Consider the following 19,129-nt stretch of genomic DNA (forward strand, 5'->3'; position numbering starts at 1 on the left):
TTGTGAAATATATTCTTTCTTTGTATACTTAGGCTGAATTAAAAAAATATATTTAACATTATGTTGATGTAAGAACACTACATTCGCTACCTGGCACACACAAAAAAGCAATACCGTAATCAAACAGGTCATCTTTGATGACAAGCATGACTTTCTTGAAGTTGCCTGCAACCTGAGAGCATGCACTGCCACCCTTAATCCGTTTGATCCCTGAATCTTCTGAGACACGAATCCATCAATGTGACATGCTATTATATTGACATAGCATAAACCACAGGGCATGCACTGCATGACACACTTGACTATAATTAACCCTCGAGTCAGTGAGCTTGTGAGCTCTCAGTCCTCACACCTCGTGAGCAGTAAGAGGCCAGAACTAAATTCCATGGTTTTCACCAAGAGAAAATGGCTCTGGCAAATACCATAAGTCACATGATTGACAGCAATAACAAATTGGAGCGCTGTGACATTCAGTGCTGGCATCAGCTAAAGTACAGTACAAAAATAAAGCCTATAATGAATCAACAGTTTCAAAATGAATAAAAATAATGTTAGAATGATCAAAACCACACTAAGCAAGTAACATGGAGAGTGAAATCTTACACAAGCACTACTGTCTAATAGGTCACTGCTGAATACATTGCAGAGAGTGTAGGGTTAAGACACTGATGGTGGAAATATTTAAGCGTTCTATATTCAACACAGACTGAATTTCCTCTGAGTATGGAGGGTTTAAACAAAACACCATTTTGAGCTTTGCACAGCCCTTTTCACCACAAACTCCATTTAATCACAAGACCATGACCTGGACCATAATTTGTCATATCTGAATATCAGACTGAAAGTACACCACATAATAAACTAGAAGCCTGCTGATCCCCCTCCCCCTATCATCATTGTGAAACATAATGGTATAAAGTCTTTAAAGCCCCATCTAACATACACTATATGAACAAAAGTATTCGGATGCCTGACCATTACACCAACAGGGACTGTAATGACATTGTATTCAAATACATATACTTTATATGGAGTTGGTCCCCCTTTTGCAGCTATAACAGCTTCCACTCTTCTTGGAAGGCTTTCCACAAGGTTTTGGTGTGTTTCTGTGGGAATTTGTGCCCATTCATTCTGTAGAGCATTTATGAGGTCAGGCACTGATGTTGGACAAGAAGGCCTGGCTCGCAATCTTCGTTCCAGTTCATCCCAAAGGTGCTTGATGGGGTTGAGGTCAGGGCTCTGTGTGGGCCAGTCAAGTTCTTCCACACCGAACCCATCAAACCATGTCTGTATAGTCCTTGCTTTGTGCACTGGGGCACAGTCATGGTGGAATAGAAAAGGGCCTTCCACAAACTGTTGCCACAAAGTGCATAGCATTGTCCAAAATGTCTTGGTATGCTGAAGCATTAAGATTGCCCTTCACTGGAGATAAGGGGCCTAGCCCAAACCTTGAAAAACAGGTGTGGCCAAATACTTTTGTCCATATAGTGTATTAACCACTCTGTGTACACTGTATCTCCCAGCTGAAAACAACGCCAACAACAGGATGCCGTTTGGGGGACAAAATCCTTGTTTGGAATTTCTTTTTTTAGATCAGTGGTTCAGTTGTTTCACAGATTGACAATGGGCAGATTTTTACTTTGTTCTTCCATTGCAAGTTTGAAATATGTATTTAAGGAAGACAGGTGATCCTAGTCATGACCATCCAAAATTACTCTTGAATCGTGGTCCACATAAATTTAGTCTCACAATAAGTTTATCCTAGACCATTAGAGACACTCCCAGCTGACAATAACATCAATACCCCCCATTTTGTTAGCTGATTCTAGCAGGAGATATAATTAGAAGTTAATACCTGAATCCTTTCTTCCATTGAGGATTTGACTTCTTCCTAAACCTCAGGTCTAAGAGTTCTCTGCTCTGTCTATTCCACCTCTGATTGGTCCTTCAACTGAGTGATCTATATGATTCTTTGTATTAAAGTGAAATAGAATGACACATACTACGTAGTTCTGATCAAAACCATCTGTAGCTCTAACATCTCCCCAAACATGAGAACCTGAGAAAACCTGAGCTTCTACAATTCTAAAATGCTCTCTGTCTGTGATTCTAGAATTAACCTTGAGTCAGCCTATCACTAGCTGTTGCTGATAGTTTTTTTATTTGCCAAATTATTTCACACTTGCAAACAAATGTACTGTTATGGGTAATGTGAATAATATTTCTTGGTAGAATTCTACACTGTACATACCAATCAATTTCTTTTCAAGCATCATTTTGTGTTTTAGTCATGAGGAGAAATAATAGTGCATGCAAGGCTAAGAACTCGATCTTTGCTTTCCAATAGGTATTTTCATTTCTTAAACAGACATTTCATTTCGTTCCTTGTAGCGTTATGCTCCGTTAATTAAGAGAAGATTTATTTCCCATTTAAAAGCGTAGACCTACACCCCTTTTTGTTTAACTTTCCACTCAGCCTTACTGGGAGAAAGTTCGGAATCTTTGACTTTCGTGACAATTTAAGTCGTTATATCATATTTGTGGAAATCACTTGTTTCTTAAAGCTGTCCCATATTACACGACTCTCATTTTCGAGTATGCTCTTACTGATACTGAGTTCAAGGGCATGAGTTTCAGCGCTGTCAATAAAACGAATTACTTGTAAGGAAAACACGGGAAATTTTATATTAGAGCTGCTCAGTTGTAAATTTCACTCATTAGCCTACTGGGTGGTCCTAGAATATGAATTAGCACATCCACATTAGTGAATCTATAGTTTCCTCGCTTTAGAAAAAAGATTGCTGTCAGAAGGAACTTATGTGAAGGGAGCTGTAAACAATTTGCAACACTTTTGTGGTCATTAATGGTGAAACACGTGACAGGCACATCTGTGTAGTGAGAAAAGAAAAAATTAAAACAGAAGGGCTATCCGAGTAATCAAACAGGCTAGCGATCGCTGAATGTAACCTCACACGGGGCACGTTTAAGCAACATCGGACTGAGAGAATGTATTTTGATTTAATAATGCCAGCATTCAAGAATCGACTGCATTTTTCATTTGAGCTATACGTCAGATTCATTGTTTGCGGCTTCAAAATTAATATTTGTTAGCCAAGAAAAAGATGTGAAGAGACGAGATCCCATGACGGCTTTAAATCATGATATAATGCATGCTAAATGCATTAATATTAGTAGATATTAATAAATAAAAACATGTATTGAGGAAAACCAACGCTCCTCTCACTTAATAAGGCGATTGATTCTGCTTTCTGACCTTCCACATGGTTTCTACTGTTTAGACGACGGCATGTTTCCAAGTATAAAGACGATGAAAAAATCTCGGAATTTAGCACTGTGTTGGGGTGTTAGTGGGAGGGATTATTACTTTCATCACTCGTGGGAGTCTGAGGGAATTTAGGTAGCAGCCTCAGCTCTCTTCCTGGCTCCCGGAGCGCACGGACACGAGACTGTATCCCAGCTGTTGCTGCACCAAAGACAGCCGTTGAGCATCACTGATCCAGGGGCAGGCTTGGAACCTACTGCCCAGCTGCAGAGACAGTGTCTTAAATTGCTTTGGAATACATCCCGTTCGATCGTGTTATTCACTCTTGACGATTTTCCTTGCTGTGTCATACATTGCTTAGGACATCTTCACCGGACTTGACAGTATGACTCCAGGAGTACAGTGCAGCTGTTTGCTACTACTGTGTTTGACAGCGATTGATCATTGTCATGGTGGCTCACAGGTTAGTAACAACTTTACCTTGACAAACTGCAAAGAGATGAGCTTTGACAGTAGCATAGCGATGCCTTCGATGTGAATATAACACACTCCTGGTGTATCTGCAGTACAGGGTTGTTCACCTTCCAAAACATGAGGTTTGAGTGTTTCTTATGATATAATATCCACGTTTTTGATAGGATTGATTATTGCGGGTATAAAAATCACGTTTTATAGTCTTTTGTGAGGATCTGAAGAGATGTCGCGCGAGTACATCGATTATTCTTTAAGGTAAAATACCAAACAAAGTTAGTCTGTCTTTCTCCTGAACGATTAGTAGCAGAAAACACATTTTCTTTCATTAAATGGAACAGTGCTTCAAGGTAGATGAGTTTACCCACTAAGGGAGGAAGAGGTAGAAGAGAGGATGTTACTTCATAGCTGGGGTGATCAAGGGTAGAAAGGTAGCGTGCTATCAAAGCCTTTTCTCTTATTTACACTAGGAATGCAAATCTACATGAACATGACAACCATATATATATTTTTTTTCTCGTTGTCCAAAATGATCTAGACTGAAGACCTGCGGGTATGGAAACGCTTTTTATTTCACATAAATCTCCTTTCTGCACTTATACACGTTCAGCTGAGGCGCCATAACGGAACATAATCAAAACTGTTACATCTCAACTTTAGTTGGGGGTCCAGCTGAGTCAATATTAAGTTTAAAAAATGTGTACTATTACACAGCTGACATGCAGGAATGAATGTGATTCTCTCTAAACACAAGATGCATGAAATAACACAAAGCCCAGAAGCCCATGAACAAACAGTTTATTGCACAAACCCTACATCTGAAATATTTCCATGTTCTTTCACTCTGTTCTTGTAAAAAGGAACATACTAAGTATAAAACAGCATACTAAGCAGTTAGCTGCTGAAAGCATCTTGAGAGGAGTATGTAAAAAGGTACCATCTAGGTCTGAGATCATTGCTGTTATTTGCTGGAATGGTCATCCACCTCAGATAATATTAGTAATAATATTAGCTCCAAAATCTAATTTTATCAAAAGGGACATTTACAGCAATTTGTCTCACTTAACCAGGGGTATGTCTGAGAGTGAATTGCATGGATGTTTTTTAGTCTCAAATGCAAGGCAAGAGACAACAGAAATCCTCTCAAAGCATCATGGTTATTTCACTCTCCATGCAAGAATCAGGGGGAAAAAATCACTTTTAATTGGGAAACTACTTTTTATTGTGATCCAGCTGTGGAGAGTACAAAGGCGTGCTTCTTAGGGTTTTTGTCCAACAAGGCTGAGCTCCCTGCCATCTTAAATATACAGGAGACCAGCTCTTTGGATGGAAGTTCTGCAGGCATCTGCTATGCAGCTTTCATACAGCTGCTGTCCTGCCAGACTCTGTTGTGGAGAGAGGGAGGGACAGGGGAAAGCGCTTCCATGTAGCACTGACTCGCCCCAGGAAGAGAAGAGAGCAAATCAAAGATAGCAGTGAGAACTGTGAGAGATCACAGGGCAGTGTATGAAGCTCTCTGGTCAATGTGTGTGTGTTTGTGTGTGTGTGTGTGTGTGTGTGTGTGTGTGTGTGTGTGTGTGTGTGTGTGTGTGTTAGGGGGTTCAACCTGGACAACTCCAGCTTTAAGATACCAGCTGTATAAAGGGTGCCTTGGGTATGCTGGACAAGAACCTGAGGCTGTTCCCTCAATAGGTGCGTTGGCAGACAAAATATAGACAGTAACATTGGCAGAGGAAATATCAACAGTAATAATAACAGGAGTAATAATAACAGGCACCTCCTGCTCGTAAAGTTGCATTCAGTATAGGATTACATCATCCACTACAGCTGTCCAAGATGAGTCACAGCTGACACTAGTGAAATTTTTTTATTTCTGCACAGACCATGTATTTTTTGACTGTCATGTGTCTTTCAAAGCTCATACTGTTTACTTATTATGTCTCTGTTTTGAACAGCTCATATGCTGTGTTATGCTGTACATCTTCATCAGTCACTTTAAATTCTGGGTATGGATGACTGCACTGGACTGTATTGCATATTGATCTCTGCATTATATGAGTGGAAAGTGGACAAGTGGGTTATTTGGATTATGGAATATGAATTGATTGTGCCTTCTTGTTGGTGTTTTTTTTTTGTGAGGTGGGGTTGCAGAGTTGCATGGATAAACACCAGGTTGTGGGTGTGCTGCGACAGATGGAGAAGTTCCTGAAGGGGCAGGAGGTGCGATTTACAGAGGGGCTGCGGATCATGAAGTCCAAACTGGCTGCTTTGCAGAACTCTGTCTCCAAGTTCCCCCAGGCAGATCAATCTATGGGTAAATGCGCCGCGCAGAGCAGGCAGACGGTCACGTCTCACCAACCTCCCAGCAACAGCTAGAGCTACAGCGGCACATTTTACACCGAGGGAATTCTCTGAATAATGCAGGCCTTTGTTTGTGGCACACACTCGTCACTGTATTACTCTCACTGGTTCAGTCACTCTAATACATTTCTAGCAGTGAAACAACAAAGACAAATTTACCCAGGAAAGCAACTGGTATTCATTTGTCATCATGGAAAACAAATTCCCTCATAACTAAGAACCTAAGAACATAGCGTCACCGTTACCGAAAAGTATGTAACTAATGTTGCGAAACATTCTTGCATTATATCTACATCATTATTTATGTCAAGTATAATCCTCATGTGGAAATCTGCTTGAAACTCACTCTTAGATCCACTGAGCAATATAAGAGGCATCATGGAACAGAATATGGTCTAAAGCGTCAGCAAGTGCATTGTTCCTTGGCAGCCATGATAAATTCCACATTTCTGTTCATAATGTGTGTCTGGGGCACACTGGACATATTGCCCTGTTTAGTTTTTTTGAGAATTATTATGCACTTTACCTCCCTTTTCACGCAACTTGTAGTAATTTCCAGTTATGCATGAAGCTTATTACAACCACACAGACAACAGCAAAACTTACATAGGAGTGCGGGGTGAGGCATTCAGTCCTCCATTACATTTTGTACACTTACTGTGACCATATTTCTCACTACAAGTCCCACAGTGCACCAGCAGCAAATGCCATCAGAGGATTGACGCATTCTCCTGATGCTGTCTGAGTAACTCATAGCTATTACCCACTTATAGCATTTACCCACGCGAGTCTCAGGGTGTAGAGAGTGGAGCAACAAGGGGAGCCTGGCCAACCTTCCAACCCCTATCCCCAGCTAAACAAAGCCATTCTGTTCTGCCACGGTGGGCTTCTGCTCAAATGACAGCCAGTTTCGAACTCAAACTGTAAGGCTCATATTACACTAGAAACAAGCACCTTTATCATCTGAGTCACTTGGGAGTCCACTGCCACCTAGTCTGGGTATTGGTAACTACTCGGTAGGATTCATTGGGGATTTCACTAGAAGAAAAACCTGGGTATGTAGTACCAGACCTGCGTATCCCATGTCTGACATAATTGACTTCTATCAGAACGCGCAGGTCTGGTGCAACCACAGTGCCTGTAGTCTCAATCCAGCCCACCATCATGAATCATTCAATAGATTCAATAGGCATCCATCCCAGATAAGTCCGCATAAGTGGTTTGATGCACACCCATCTGCCAAGCAAAAATCCATTTACGCCACTAATTTGCCCAGCTCAGTGCTCTACTTACCCATTGCAATAAAGTGACATAACTTCTTCTATAGTTTACTTTTGTTATTGTCTTTTTCCTGGAATAATTTAGTTGAAAATATGTGGTACAAGACCACTCTGGGGCTTTGAACCCACAATACTCTGCTCTGGTGCCCTGGCCACTGTCTAGCAAGGCTGCCTGTGCCAACCAGCAACCCACTGTGATGTTGTGATAGTGTTATCTGGGTGATGGACTGTGGGGGGTGGAGGAGGGTGTGCATATCTAAATTTGTCCCTCATCTGGTTGTTAGAGACCTACCTGTGCATGTGCCTTCAACTCTAGTGGTGGTTTCCCTGCAAACCTGTTTCAGTATGGGCCCTTCAGTGAGACCACCTGCTTGTAGCTGTATCTGATGGGCCTAATGCAGAACATTTGAAAAACTTCAAATTTCTTATTGATATAAAGATATGGAAGACGTGTAATCTCAGTTTCCTTTCTGACAGGTGTTGCTAAAGTAACTGAGATCGGTCCCATGGTGGTGGACAGCTGGGGGTGAACATAATGGCCTCTTCAAAGGCTTTTACAAAAGATATAAAAGTTGAAGCGCAGCATGAATCAGGATCAGGTTTTACAAGCTTGTCTCTGTTCTGAATTCTCCTCACTGGAGATAGGGAAACATCCAGCCTGGTTTGACCCTGAGGAATGGGAGATGGAGGATGGAAGGGTGGGGAGACACCCTGATAGGAATGGTGAAAGAGTGGTGGGAATCTTGTAAATGACTTACTAAGACAGCTTTGAGCAGCATGATGGGAGTGTTAGGGTATGTTGATTCCAACCTGCAGGGTTATCAGTTCAAATCCTGGGTGGGGCACGTCTGTCTTTCACTTGTCCAGTGTTCCATAGGAGTGGTCCTTCTTTGGGTTGGTTTTCGGAATCTCATCTAAGAAACAGATATTGTGTAATTACAAGCAAGTCACTCTGCTCTACCAACAAATGACTCATTTGAATAATGTAGAATCAGGTATATCTAGCTTGTTACTGGTACTGAGACTGACAAAATATCAGAAATTCATGCACTCACATAGGAGCCCTCAGATTTATAATTAATTTATTTCTGAGATTTGCTGGCATCTGCATTGGCAGAACCCAGAGAGTTTTATTAATCCAAAAGCACAATGAAGACCTGCAGGGAGAGGTGGAGATCGCCTTGGTGCCTGTCTGTGGCCCAGAATCCCACTGTCCTTCCAGGTCCCACTAATGTTTGGAGAAATACAAAGAAAACAGGGGAAATACATACCTTTCTTATGGAGAAGCACACAGGCCATAGATCATTCAATAGCTGTCTACAGGAGAAAACCATGTAAATGAGCCAACCCAAAACAAGGGAACACTAAGGAGGTACAGCCTCACAAAGTTCACTTTTAGAGTCCTGTCTGACGGCATTTTCAATAACATTGCACTTGTGGTTGTGTACTTGCACCCAGAGCCAAATATGGATGTAACATAATGAAATCAGATCAGCTCTGTCTTACACAGGAACCAAAACGTGTTTCTCACGCTACGGTGTGGTAATTAAAATGCTACCGAGCCAAGCTACATGTGCTTGAGTGCAGTACAGTTTTCCACCTCATTACATGTGCTTTGATGTGATCCACATTCCCTCCTGGAGTTATAAATCAACAGAGCGGGAGGACGTGAACCGAATCCTTTGCAAATCTCACCCACCAAACAAGCACGGAATCCCAGGCTTTATATCACCCTCTAAGGGCCTGTAACCTTGAAGGGCATCTTCAGCTGATGTCTGGAAAATGAAAGGCATGGAATGTGTTTGGGTCCAAGCAACAGACATTTATCAACAAAATTTGTAAGGTCCATATACCTTTTCAATGGAATTGGTTTTTAAATCCATACTGAATATTACAATGGGTTTGTACCTGTAATTTCATGTGTAAGTACTATGTAATTACATTAACACACAAGCATAAATGTGTTGGTAGTTTTCTATATAGGTATGTTTATGTACCTCTCATATAGCAGTTACATATGTAATAACACAGCTGCAAGACTACAGTGTTGTTGTTTCCATTTACATGTTTAATGATAATGACAACATAAAGTGCCAGACATTGTTCAGAGATCAACAGGTGCCATTGAAATCCCAGGACTGCAGCACACTAAACCCAGTATACAAATGAGTGCTGTTAATAGCCCTGTTACTGTGGTGATAAGGTGCAGGTCATGCAGGTCGCGATACTACCAGGGTTTGCATAACATAGACGCCTGCATGGAATGTTAAACCAGATCCTGAATACTCAAAGATTGCTGCTGGTCTTACTTGCCCTATTGGCGTATCTGTCTGTATGCACTGTTGCATCAACCTCTAAGGGAAATTGAGTATTTAAGTACTGAGGAAATCCAAGGTTTATATTTGGTTTATGGCAGAGCGACTATGGATAGTGAAAATGTACAATTCCCCTTGTTTGATTATTTTAAAATGGTCATTTCCAGCAGGATGTTGATGGTACTGCCAAACTGATCTGTTTGTGTCTGCAAATCTCCCAGACGTGAAATGAAGTGTGTTTTAGAGTCTTTGGCGACACTAAGGGGAGTTTGGATATCTAAGCAGTTTAATTGTGTAAAACATCAGCTGCTCTAATCAAATCTCAGGTCAAAGTAGGCTGGCCAATGTTATGATAAGGCATTCAAATCCACTTGATGTGTGGTTTGCATCTCTGTCGGTTTATAGTGGAAAAATGACATGTGATGTGAATGTATCTTGAAGTAGATGAATAGGTTGGGACCTCATTACAGCCCTTACAGTGGATGGGGTGCAGTCATTTTTTGAAGAAAAAAAATCAAGTATTGCAGTTGCTGGAGATTACTGTACTTAGGACAGTACAAACACACTCTATATTAAACTCTACACTTAAGATTGCCTGTTGTAAATACTAAAGAGAAGGGAAGGGCTCCAAACTCTGGAAGGAGGAACTTATTTTAAAGGATTGCAGATGACTTCCCCCCTCCAAAGTACATGTCCTGAATCGATCATTAGTGTGAAATTGAAGAGAGTGTGCTCTGTTACACATCTGAGCATCTGAGGGTCCAGAAGTGGAAAAGAATTGTGTTATTTGGCAGAGTAGCCCAAAGCTGTCAGACGTTTGCTCAGCAGGCTGGTGTAACAACACCAAACTCCACTGCCTCATAGACAGCCCTGGACTGAGGAAGAGAAAGGCTGATAAGTTTCCTCTGAGTGGGAAGCCGTATGGACCAAATGGACGAAACAGATTAGACTAAAGGGTCTTCTACTTCAATCTGACATATTTCTGCAGGATTGTTTATGTCTGAGAACATAGAATACCATTGAAAAATCCTTCTTTTTCAGAAATAAAGAGCCATTAGGAGACTGGATGTTGTAGGGCATGTGCTTCAGATTACACCAAAGGTCTTTCATCTATTATTTCTGGTTATGTATATTTATGTTCTGCATATTAGAGGGACAGTTTCCAAGCCCGTTTCAGGAAGACCTTTGCAATAAAAGGGGTGGTTATACCAAAAGCTTTGGGTGTTAGTCAACCCAGGACCAGAAGATTTAGTTAAACCATCCCAGATTTTTTTGAATGCTCCCTGCATACATATACTGTTGGTAGACCAGTGCAAAACGCTAAAGCTTCTATTCACTGTTCAGTTTCTGTGCACATATATACAGATATTCTTAAAGGAATCAAATTCAATGGATCTGGCGGTTTGCAGACCCTGTGATTAAATGGCTGAAGAAAAGGCAATTGTCTTAAATTATCTATTGTATATGTGATTTTTTTCGTGACAAAAATGCAACGTACAAAACACACATATTTCTGCTGTTTCATGTTCTTTAAACTGCTTTAATGTACTCAGTGACCCACTCTTTCTCTCACCCAACACCGCCTCCCTCCCAGGAACATGCCCCTCTTCTAGTAATCTATGGGGATTAAATGAGGCATTTCTAACATCTTTTCCCATGAAGGGTTTCTACTGCTTATAATGACATGCGGATGTCCTCCGGACAGGAGGGGTCATATGTTTTCTCTCCCTCCACCCTGCTCTCACTCCTCCTCCCTGTCCCTGCAGTGCCCTCCACCTGCCCCTCCCTTGAGGCCCCAGCTCACGGGAGGAAGTTCGGCTCCAAGTACCTGGTGGGCCACGAGGTCCACTTCACCTGCAACTCGGGGTATCACCTGCTTGGTCCCGTGACACGCGTGTGCCAGGAAAATGGCACCTGGAGCGGGGTCGACACTGTCTGTAAAGGTAAGCTAACCCATCTTGAACTCTGACCTGTGACCTCTGAAGAGACTGCTTTAGGTCATCTCATTGGTGCAGACTCAGGATCAAGCCATCAACATTATGTGTATGACTGAGTGACAGAGAATAACACTAACAGCATTTTAATGGAATTTGAGCTGGTCGGTGTCAGATGACATATTATGAGGTTAACGGACAGCCCCTGGTCGTATAGCAGAAGAGGAAATTTGTTCTTGTATCTCTCAAACATACACACACACACACACACACACACACGCATGCATGCATGCACACACACTCACACATGTACACACTCACAACAAACCCCAGAATTGCGTAGCTAAATGGTGCTGCTGAGTAGCACTGCAGTCTTGATTTTCTTACGGCTGGTTATGTAACAATGTGAAGTTTGATTTGAAAAGGAGAGGAATGCTGTCAGTCACAGAGTGAAGTGTTTCTCAAAGGATTAAGAAAGACAGGCTGCCGCCCCTTTGAATCGGCAGAATTCCTGAGCCCTGGCTGCAGGGGCTGCCACATTATCCCCCAGCCCTGGGAGAAATCCCCTTAGCCCATTCAGGGTGACCTTGGAGGAACGGCCTGAATGCCAGACTGAAAGAGAGAGTGTTGAGCAGGGAGGGAAACGGGAGACCGTCAGCCAATGAAAAAGGCTCCACACAAGCTCACACGCACACGCAGATAAGGGAGAAGAAAGAAGGCATTCTTCAGGTTGAGGGGTGCTCTAACCCCCCCTCAAATAAAGCTCTCATTAAAGTGCATTAAATATCCTGGGACACAGAAAAACACCTGTACAACATTCTGCCCTGTGAGTGCATTATTCTCCCCCTCCGGGCCTCGGTGCTGGCACAGTCCACTGTAAGACAACCTGCCCCCTCTCACATTTCCTTCCCAGCTCCTACGAACCTGAAACCCAGACTCTTTGTCACAGGTTCCAGTAAGCAGGGGTTAAGTTCATGTACGTTTCATTAAACGGGCCCATGGGCTAATAGTGCGCAAGTATGCAAAGCATGCTATTGATGGCTTCCTTCGCCTGAACCCTTGGCAGTGGCCAGGACATTCCAAGTGGTATAGTGAGGGAGCCTGCAGCAGGGAGGTGAAGGGGGCGGGGGTTTAGAGCCCACGCTGGCTGGGACAATATTATCCCTGTGGAGGTTCAGAGGGGAGCAGCTTGCAAGAGCAAGGCTAAATTCAGAGCGTCACACAAAAGTACCACTGAAGAGGGAGAAAAGTAAAAATATATTGACAGGGTTTAAAAATATCTAGAGGAGTGAGTAAGGAGGTCCTTCACATGTGTGAGGCGTCTGTAGGAGTCTGAGAAGGCAAACAAACAGGAGGGGAATCAGGAACAGCTGCCAAGCATTGCACCCGGATCCCCCCCCCCCATCACAACAGAGATATATTAGGTTCTGTGCCCTTACCTTAACGGCTGGGTTTGGAGTTTTACAGAATGCACTGAACAGGACAGAAACACAATTCACTACAGTGGTAAGACTGCCAGTTCTACATCTCCTGCATGACTCAGCATCTGAGCCAGGCTTTTGCATTGTTTCACAGTTGAAGTTGTTTGCAGCTCTTTAGGAGCGTGCGTTAACCCCTGGACTCTATTCTGGGACTGCTTATGATCGGTTACTTCTTTTAAAGCAGAATTTATAACGTAATACACAAAGTATGCATTACATTATTTTATGAACGTTCTTGAATTCCACACTGAGTGGATCCAGGTTTTTTTTTTTTTTTTCGGGAACTCATAGTCAAATGATAGAACGTCTTTTTATACATGGAACATGTTTGTGTAAGTTCAGGGCATACTGTGAGTTTATCAAAGGGCCCTCAGAGGTGAAGGTGAGCAGAAACTTATAAAGAGTGAACACTTGCAAATGAATGAATGAATCCCAATCCCGGGTAAACTGAGCAAACATGGCCCCTGCTTCTGCACAGCGGCATGTGGTAAATATTTCACTCTGCCCTCAACCCTTCCCCCATGCCCCACCTCCCTGACTGATTAAAGGTGTTTACAGTAGTGCAAGCTGTAGAAGACTGTAGGTGTCAAATGGGTGTCACTGTGGATCCTTACTGCTGGTCCCCACATAATAATGGTTGGAAAAAAACCCATAAATCAGAATGCAGGAAGGATAAGAAAAACATTTTTATAATATTTACTTCCATGGACCTTCTGGTTAGTTTATTTATGCTGTTGGTGAGCTAGTCTGTTTGTTAATTTGAGCGGGTTAGTATATATGAATAATTATAATAAATGAAATCATTATTCTCTTGTTTAGGCTCAGGGGTAAATTCATCACAGGCTGGTTCAGCTTTTTCATTGTGCAGTGTCAGGTGCCTGGCTGATAAAAGCCAGTTGCAGTGCAGTGGCTAGATTTTCCAATAGCTCTTGCATTGTTTATGTGTTTTGCAGATGCACAGGTCAAGGGCTCACATCTTTAGAATGCACGGTTTTATTTCCAAAAGCTGAATCTTCTGTGCGAGTGCTGGTTTTACTTTGATTTCACAGTTGAATTAATCTGTATAATGATCTGGATTTGACATTTGTTGTTAGTTAGAAGTCTTTTATGTCCTTAAATGTGTTGTTGTTTTCCTGCTTGTAAAAATGTCAGTGAAGGCTTTTCCAGCTTATTTCTGTTATTTCTCTAGGTTTTTAATAAAGTGTCTCTGCAGTAGAAACTCACTGACCAGATCCATTTCACCCAACAGACATCAGTGAGTGTGCCAGTAACCCATGTCAGAATGGGGGGACCTGTGTGGAGGGGGTCAACCAGTACAAGTGTACCTGTCCCCAAAACTGGAGTGGGTCCCACTGCCAGCACCAAACACAAACAGGTCAGTATGCACCCATTAGCCCTCCTTTCTTCCACTACGGATGTGAATGGTGTTTGGATGGTGTGTGGATGGCATGGAGACAGTATGTGGAAGGTGCTGTTCACTTAATTGCTTAGCGAGGAGATCTAATCATGTCTGGCTGGTGTTGTCTAGTCTCAGACAGACCCTTATCAGGCCAGAGGGTGAGAGCTGAGCTTCCTCTCTCCCCTTGTTTCTCACGCCTCCAGCACCGCCTGAGTGGAGCGTGATGAACGACCCAGCCTTCAGCAGGAAGCCGCGCTGTGCCAAGGTGGACCAGGCCCAGCACTGCAGCTGTGACGCAGGCTTCCACATGAGCGGCACCTCCGACAACAGCATCTGCCAAGGTGAACACCCTCGCCTGCACAGACTCACACACATGGGGTAGAAACCCTCACCTGACCATTGCACGCCTACGTTTCCAGGGTACCTACCCTCACTTGTACAGACCCACATACCCACAATACACCAATCATTAATGCAGAGCTGCACTGCTCTGTCATGCCTGCTGTGGTGACAGTTACAGGTAATTAATTATACAGAGCGTGTTTACAGGTTAGCTATAAGATAGCAGAGATTTTTTCTTATTGAACTACAAAAGCCAGAATTACACTTTGTGAAATTGCTTAGGTTTAGTGTCAGGATCTGTTTGCCAGACTAATTAATCAGACTTAATATGCAAATGTCTGCAGTAGGCAAACTATTGAAGATTAAAACAGAGAAAATGGACTCCTGGATGTGTAGATCTCTGTACAGGTCTGGATGGTTACCATTAAAGCATTGGTTTTGCTGACAGGCAGTGGCAATACCAGCCTTTTTTCATACATTTATGCATGTTTTGTCAAGGATGTTAAGGTTCCTGACTCTCAATAAGCCATGAAACGGCTGACCTGGGTCCCAGGGAGTCTGCACAGATGATGAAGGAACAGGCACCCTCTCTGTCTGTCTCTTTCTTTCTTTCTGTTTCTATGTATTGCTTTCCCTGTGTCTCCACTGCTTTCCTTGTCTTTCTATCTTTATATCTCGCTTCGTTTTTCAGAGACCCTCTGTGGTTTGTGTGTCTGACCGTGTTGTCTGTGTGCTCTGGGTGCGTGCTCTCTCCACACAGACGTGAACGAGTGTGAGGTGTACAAGATGGACCGGGGGGGCAAGCTCTGCGTCCATGCCTGCGTCAACGTACCAGGGTCATACCACTGCTCCTGCCCCAGCGGCTACAAGCTGCTGCCCGACAGCCGAAGCTGCGAGGGTGAGTGAGTGACAGGGTGGGGGTACCACTCCGCAAGAACAAAGGCTCATTCACGGGCCTGCACATGCACTGCAAAAAGAAGAAGAGGGGCGTGATTTATTTGCCATGGGACTCATGAGGTCACGTGAGTGGGAGGTCCAGGGGTAAATAAATAGGGAACAAGAGAAAGGAGGAGAAAAGGAGAGGAGAATGGGAGCTCAGGGCTTAGTGCTGCCTGCTGATGCTGAGAGAGGGGGCCACGGGGGGTGGGGGTTCGTACAGCTGTATTGGTGGGGTAGCGTGATCAGTCGAGTAGAGCAGAGGGTAGTGGGGTGTTTTGATCAGCTCCCTCCCATCCTGACCACAGCGTATAGTCACACATGCTCACGCTCCACTTGGTGGCAACTGGAACGAATGACCTCACTGTTTTCCCCACTGGAGGAATGTCCAGGATGTGAGGCCTTTGGGAAACTAAATGGGGGAACCAAATAAACAAACCTAAGCCCTGGGCATGCCAGCCGTTGCCAGGAAGTGGCCTGTTGGGTTTTTGGCTGGGCTCTCCCTCTTTCTCTCTGTCAGGGTGTGTCGCTCACATCACGGGCAACTCTTGTGTTCCAGATGTGGACGAGTGCCTCTCCCAGCAGCACAACTGCACCCGTGGTACCACCTGCATCAACACAGGGGGCAGCTTCCACTGCGTCAACCCAGAGTGTCCCCGTTCCCACGGCAACATCAGCTACGTCAAGACATCACCCTTGTGAGTGAACCCTACAGGCAGATTTATGTTGGTCAAGCCCAAATTGGGGGGGGGGGGCAGCAGTGTGTCTGAAGCTTGTTCTGCTGCTCTAGTCCTATAGAGATGCCAGAAATGTTTACTCTAAGCTGGCTACATCACTGCACTTGTCCAAAAATCTTTAGTTAGTTAACACCAATCAAGCCTAATAACACATAAAGCACTCAAGATCATTGATATAATAGCATGGAGCCACTGCTACACAGCTACAGTAGCGGTTCTGTTTTTGTTTTTTTTTTTTGCATTCTTCTCCTTTTTCTCCCCACTTGTTGTAGTTGTCAGCTGGAGTCTTCCCACTGTGACAGCGTCCGAACCAATGTGTATAATGTGGGCTCCCAGTCATGGTCGGCTGGGTTCGAACTGGGGCCGTAGGGCTCAGCCTGTGCTTGGAATAAGCACCTTAACTACATTAGTGTTTAGAGAAGGCTGTGTGTCACCCGGGGCAGAGGGCATCAGATGCCAGATGAGACTGTGTCCCCTGGCCCAGGGTGACAGACGTCTGATACGGTCTCAACTCAGGCATCATGCAGAGGGGAATCAGCTCTGCTGCTGTTTTGTTTCAGCTGGCTTTGCTGGATGCTCAGACCTCCATTGCCAGCCCTGCACACAGCACATCCCCTCATTAAGAACAGTAAACGTATGAAGTCTGGCTGCCCCGTTCCCACCAAAACAACATTGTGAAATTCTAGAAGTCTGCCAGTGAAGTTAGAGGAGAGGAGAGAAGGGGAGTCGGAGCAAGATTTGAGAAGGAAAGATTTCTAAAAACATAGCAATCATTTCTAAAAACATAACTCCACAACATGGGTTTACGATCCTCATTGTGGAAGGGCCAAAGTCTGGCATGCTTCTTTGGTTTTCTTTAAATCACTGACTAAACACAAACTAAAGCCTGGAAAGAGAATTACCGTACATGATTATTTGTCTTCCCTTGTGTAATTTCCCATTGTGCCTCTTACACACACATTGAGTAAACTGTGTATACGGCTGGGCCAAATATGACAATAAGACAATTGGGTAGGCTCTATGAGAAGAAAAAATACATAGGAAATTCATTACCAGGTATTAACAAGCCTGCCTTACGAGGGACATTCATTTACTTGCACTTCCAGCTAACAATTTTTCAGGGCCTTATATTTCAAAACTCATTGATCTGAAAACCATAAAATGTACTGTACCATTTATTTTCAAGCTTTGTTCCAAAATGGATGTGAAAACCAATCGTAAAGTAAACTACTAACAGTGCATTACGGAACAGCCTTTGGTACCCAGGGAGCCGTATGGCAGCAATTTCCCCACTTTGAATTCGGACCCAAGACCCCACAGGACCACCACACCACATTGTTGGCTGGCGTGGGGACCCAAAAATGCCGTTATAAAACAACTGCAATTTGCAAATTGTTCTGATGAAGGGGAAAATGTCAGCCACGTTCACAACAGGGCTCATGCTGGTTTGGGGAAGGGGCAAAGGTATGTTTGGGGGGCGGGGTGGGAGGTGGGTTTTATTGTGTCTGTGATTTGTGTTCAAAGAAGGGATCTCCAACTGAGTGTATTGCACATGCTTGGACATCCGCAGAGTGGAAAGAGCAGATGGAGCGATTGCGGTGTGGCATCAGGCCTCACTCAGCCCTCTGTATGTCCCTCTACCCCCACAGCCAGTGTGAGAGGAACCCGTGCCCCATGGAGAGCCGCTCCTGCCACCTGGCCCCCAAGACTGTGTCCTTCCACTACCTGTCACTGCCCTCCAACCTGCAGACGCCTGCCACCCTGTTCCGCATGGCCACGGCCGCCGCCCCCGGCCGCCCTGGCCCCGACAGCCTGCGCTTTGGCATCGTCGGGGGCAACGGCAAAGGGTTGTTCGTCATGCAGCGGTCAGACCGCCAGACGGGGGAGCTGATCCTGGTCCAGACCCTCCGCGGGCCGCAGGACGTCGCTGTTGACGTGGACATGTCTGAGTACACGGACCGCACCTTCCAGGCCAAGCACGTGGCCAAGGTGCACGTCCTCGTCTCACCCTACGAGTTCTGAGCTTGTCAGTGGAGAAATCAGAGGAAAAAAACACCATCTCATTCATCAATCACCTCCTCCCCAGCCACACACACATACTTTACACACATTCCGTTTCACGACTGTACAACCAAGAGGTCAAGACTAGAAGGTAGGTGTTCTCCTGTGCTGAGCCCAAAGCAGGTGTGAGGGGATACATGTAGTTGGATCTGACAGGCAAGGCAGGGGGAGAGAACATGCTCTGGTTCTGAGGTAACCTGCAGAAGCATGTGCTATGGATTATAAGATAGGGTCAGCACAGAGAAGACAGTGAGATAAAATCACTGGTACAAATAAGTATGAACCATAAATCATAAGATGATGAATGCATTAATGAATGAATGAATGAATAAATGAAAGAATGAATGAAGTTAATATCAACATATATAAATATATATTTTTTGTTCCTAAGAAACATAACTACTTTTCAACTGGTCAGGAATGGGTCGTGAGGTTGCCCTGGTGACCTGAAGTCCCACTCTTGAATGTGCACTGCTGTTTGTAGATCCAAGAGGTTCAGACACCACCCACATACCCTCACACCACATAC

General features: G+C 44.0%; 1 protein-coding gene across 2 annotated transcripts; it reads left to right on the forward strand.

The window, feature by feature from the left end:
* Positions 1–3,468: 3,468 nt before the first annotated feature.
* Positions 3,469–18,833, forward strand: LOC118790339 (fibulin-7). Of its 2 annotated transcripts, none has more exons than XM_036547248.1 (8): positions 3,469–3,746; positions 5,894–6,068; positions 11,477–11,653; positions 14,375–14,500; positions 14,728–14,865; positions 15,627–15,764; positions 16,362–16,500; positions 18,189–18,833. In XM_036547248.1, exons 1-8 carry the CDS (start codon positions 3,669–3,671, stop codon positions 18,559–18,561), a joined length of 1,344 nt encoding a protein of 447 aa, XP_036403141.1. In that variant the 5' UTR covers positions 3,469–3,668; the 3' UTR covers positions 18,562–18,833. The 2 variants fall into 2 exon arrangements, with proteins under 2 accessions (XP_036403141.1, XP_036403142.1); XM_036547249.1 differs by having other exon boundaries at positions 5,906–6,068.
* The last annotated feature ends 296 nt before the right edge of the window (positions 18,834–19,129 follow it).

The sequence above is a fragment of the Megalops cyprinoides genome, chromosome 15, assembly GCF_013368585.1.
Source record: "Megalops cyprinoides isolate fMegCyp1 chromosome 15, fMegCyp1.pri, whole genome shotgun sequence".
NCBI lineage: Eukaryota > Metazoa > Chordata > Actinopteri > Elopiformes > Megalopidae > Megalops > Megalops cyprinoides.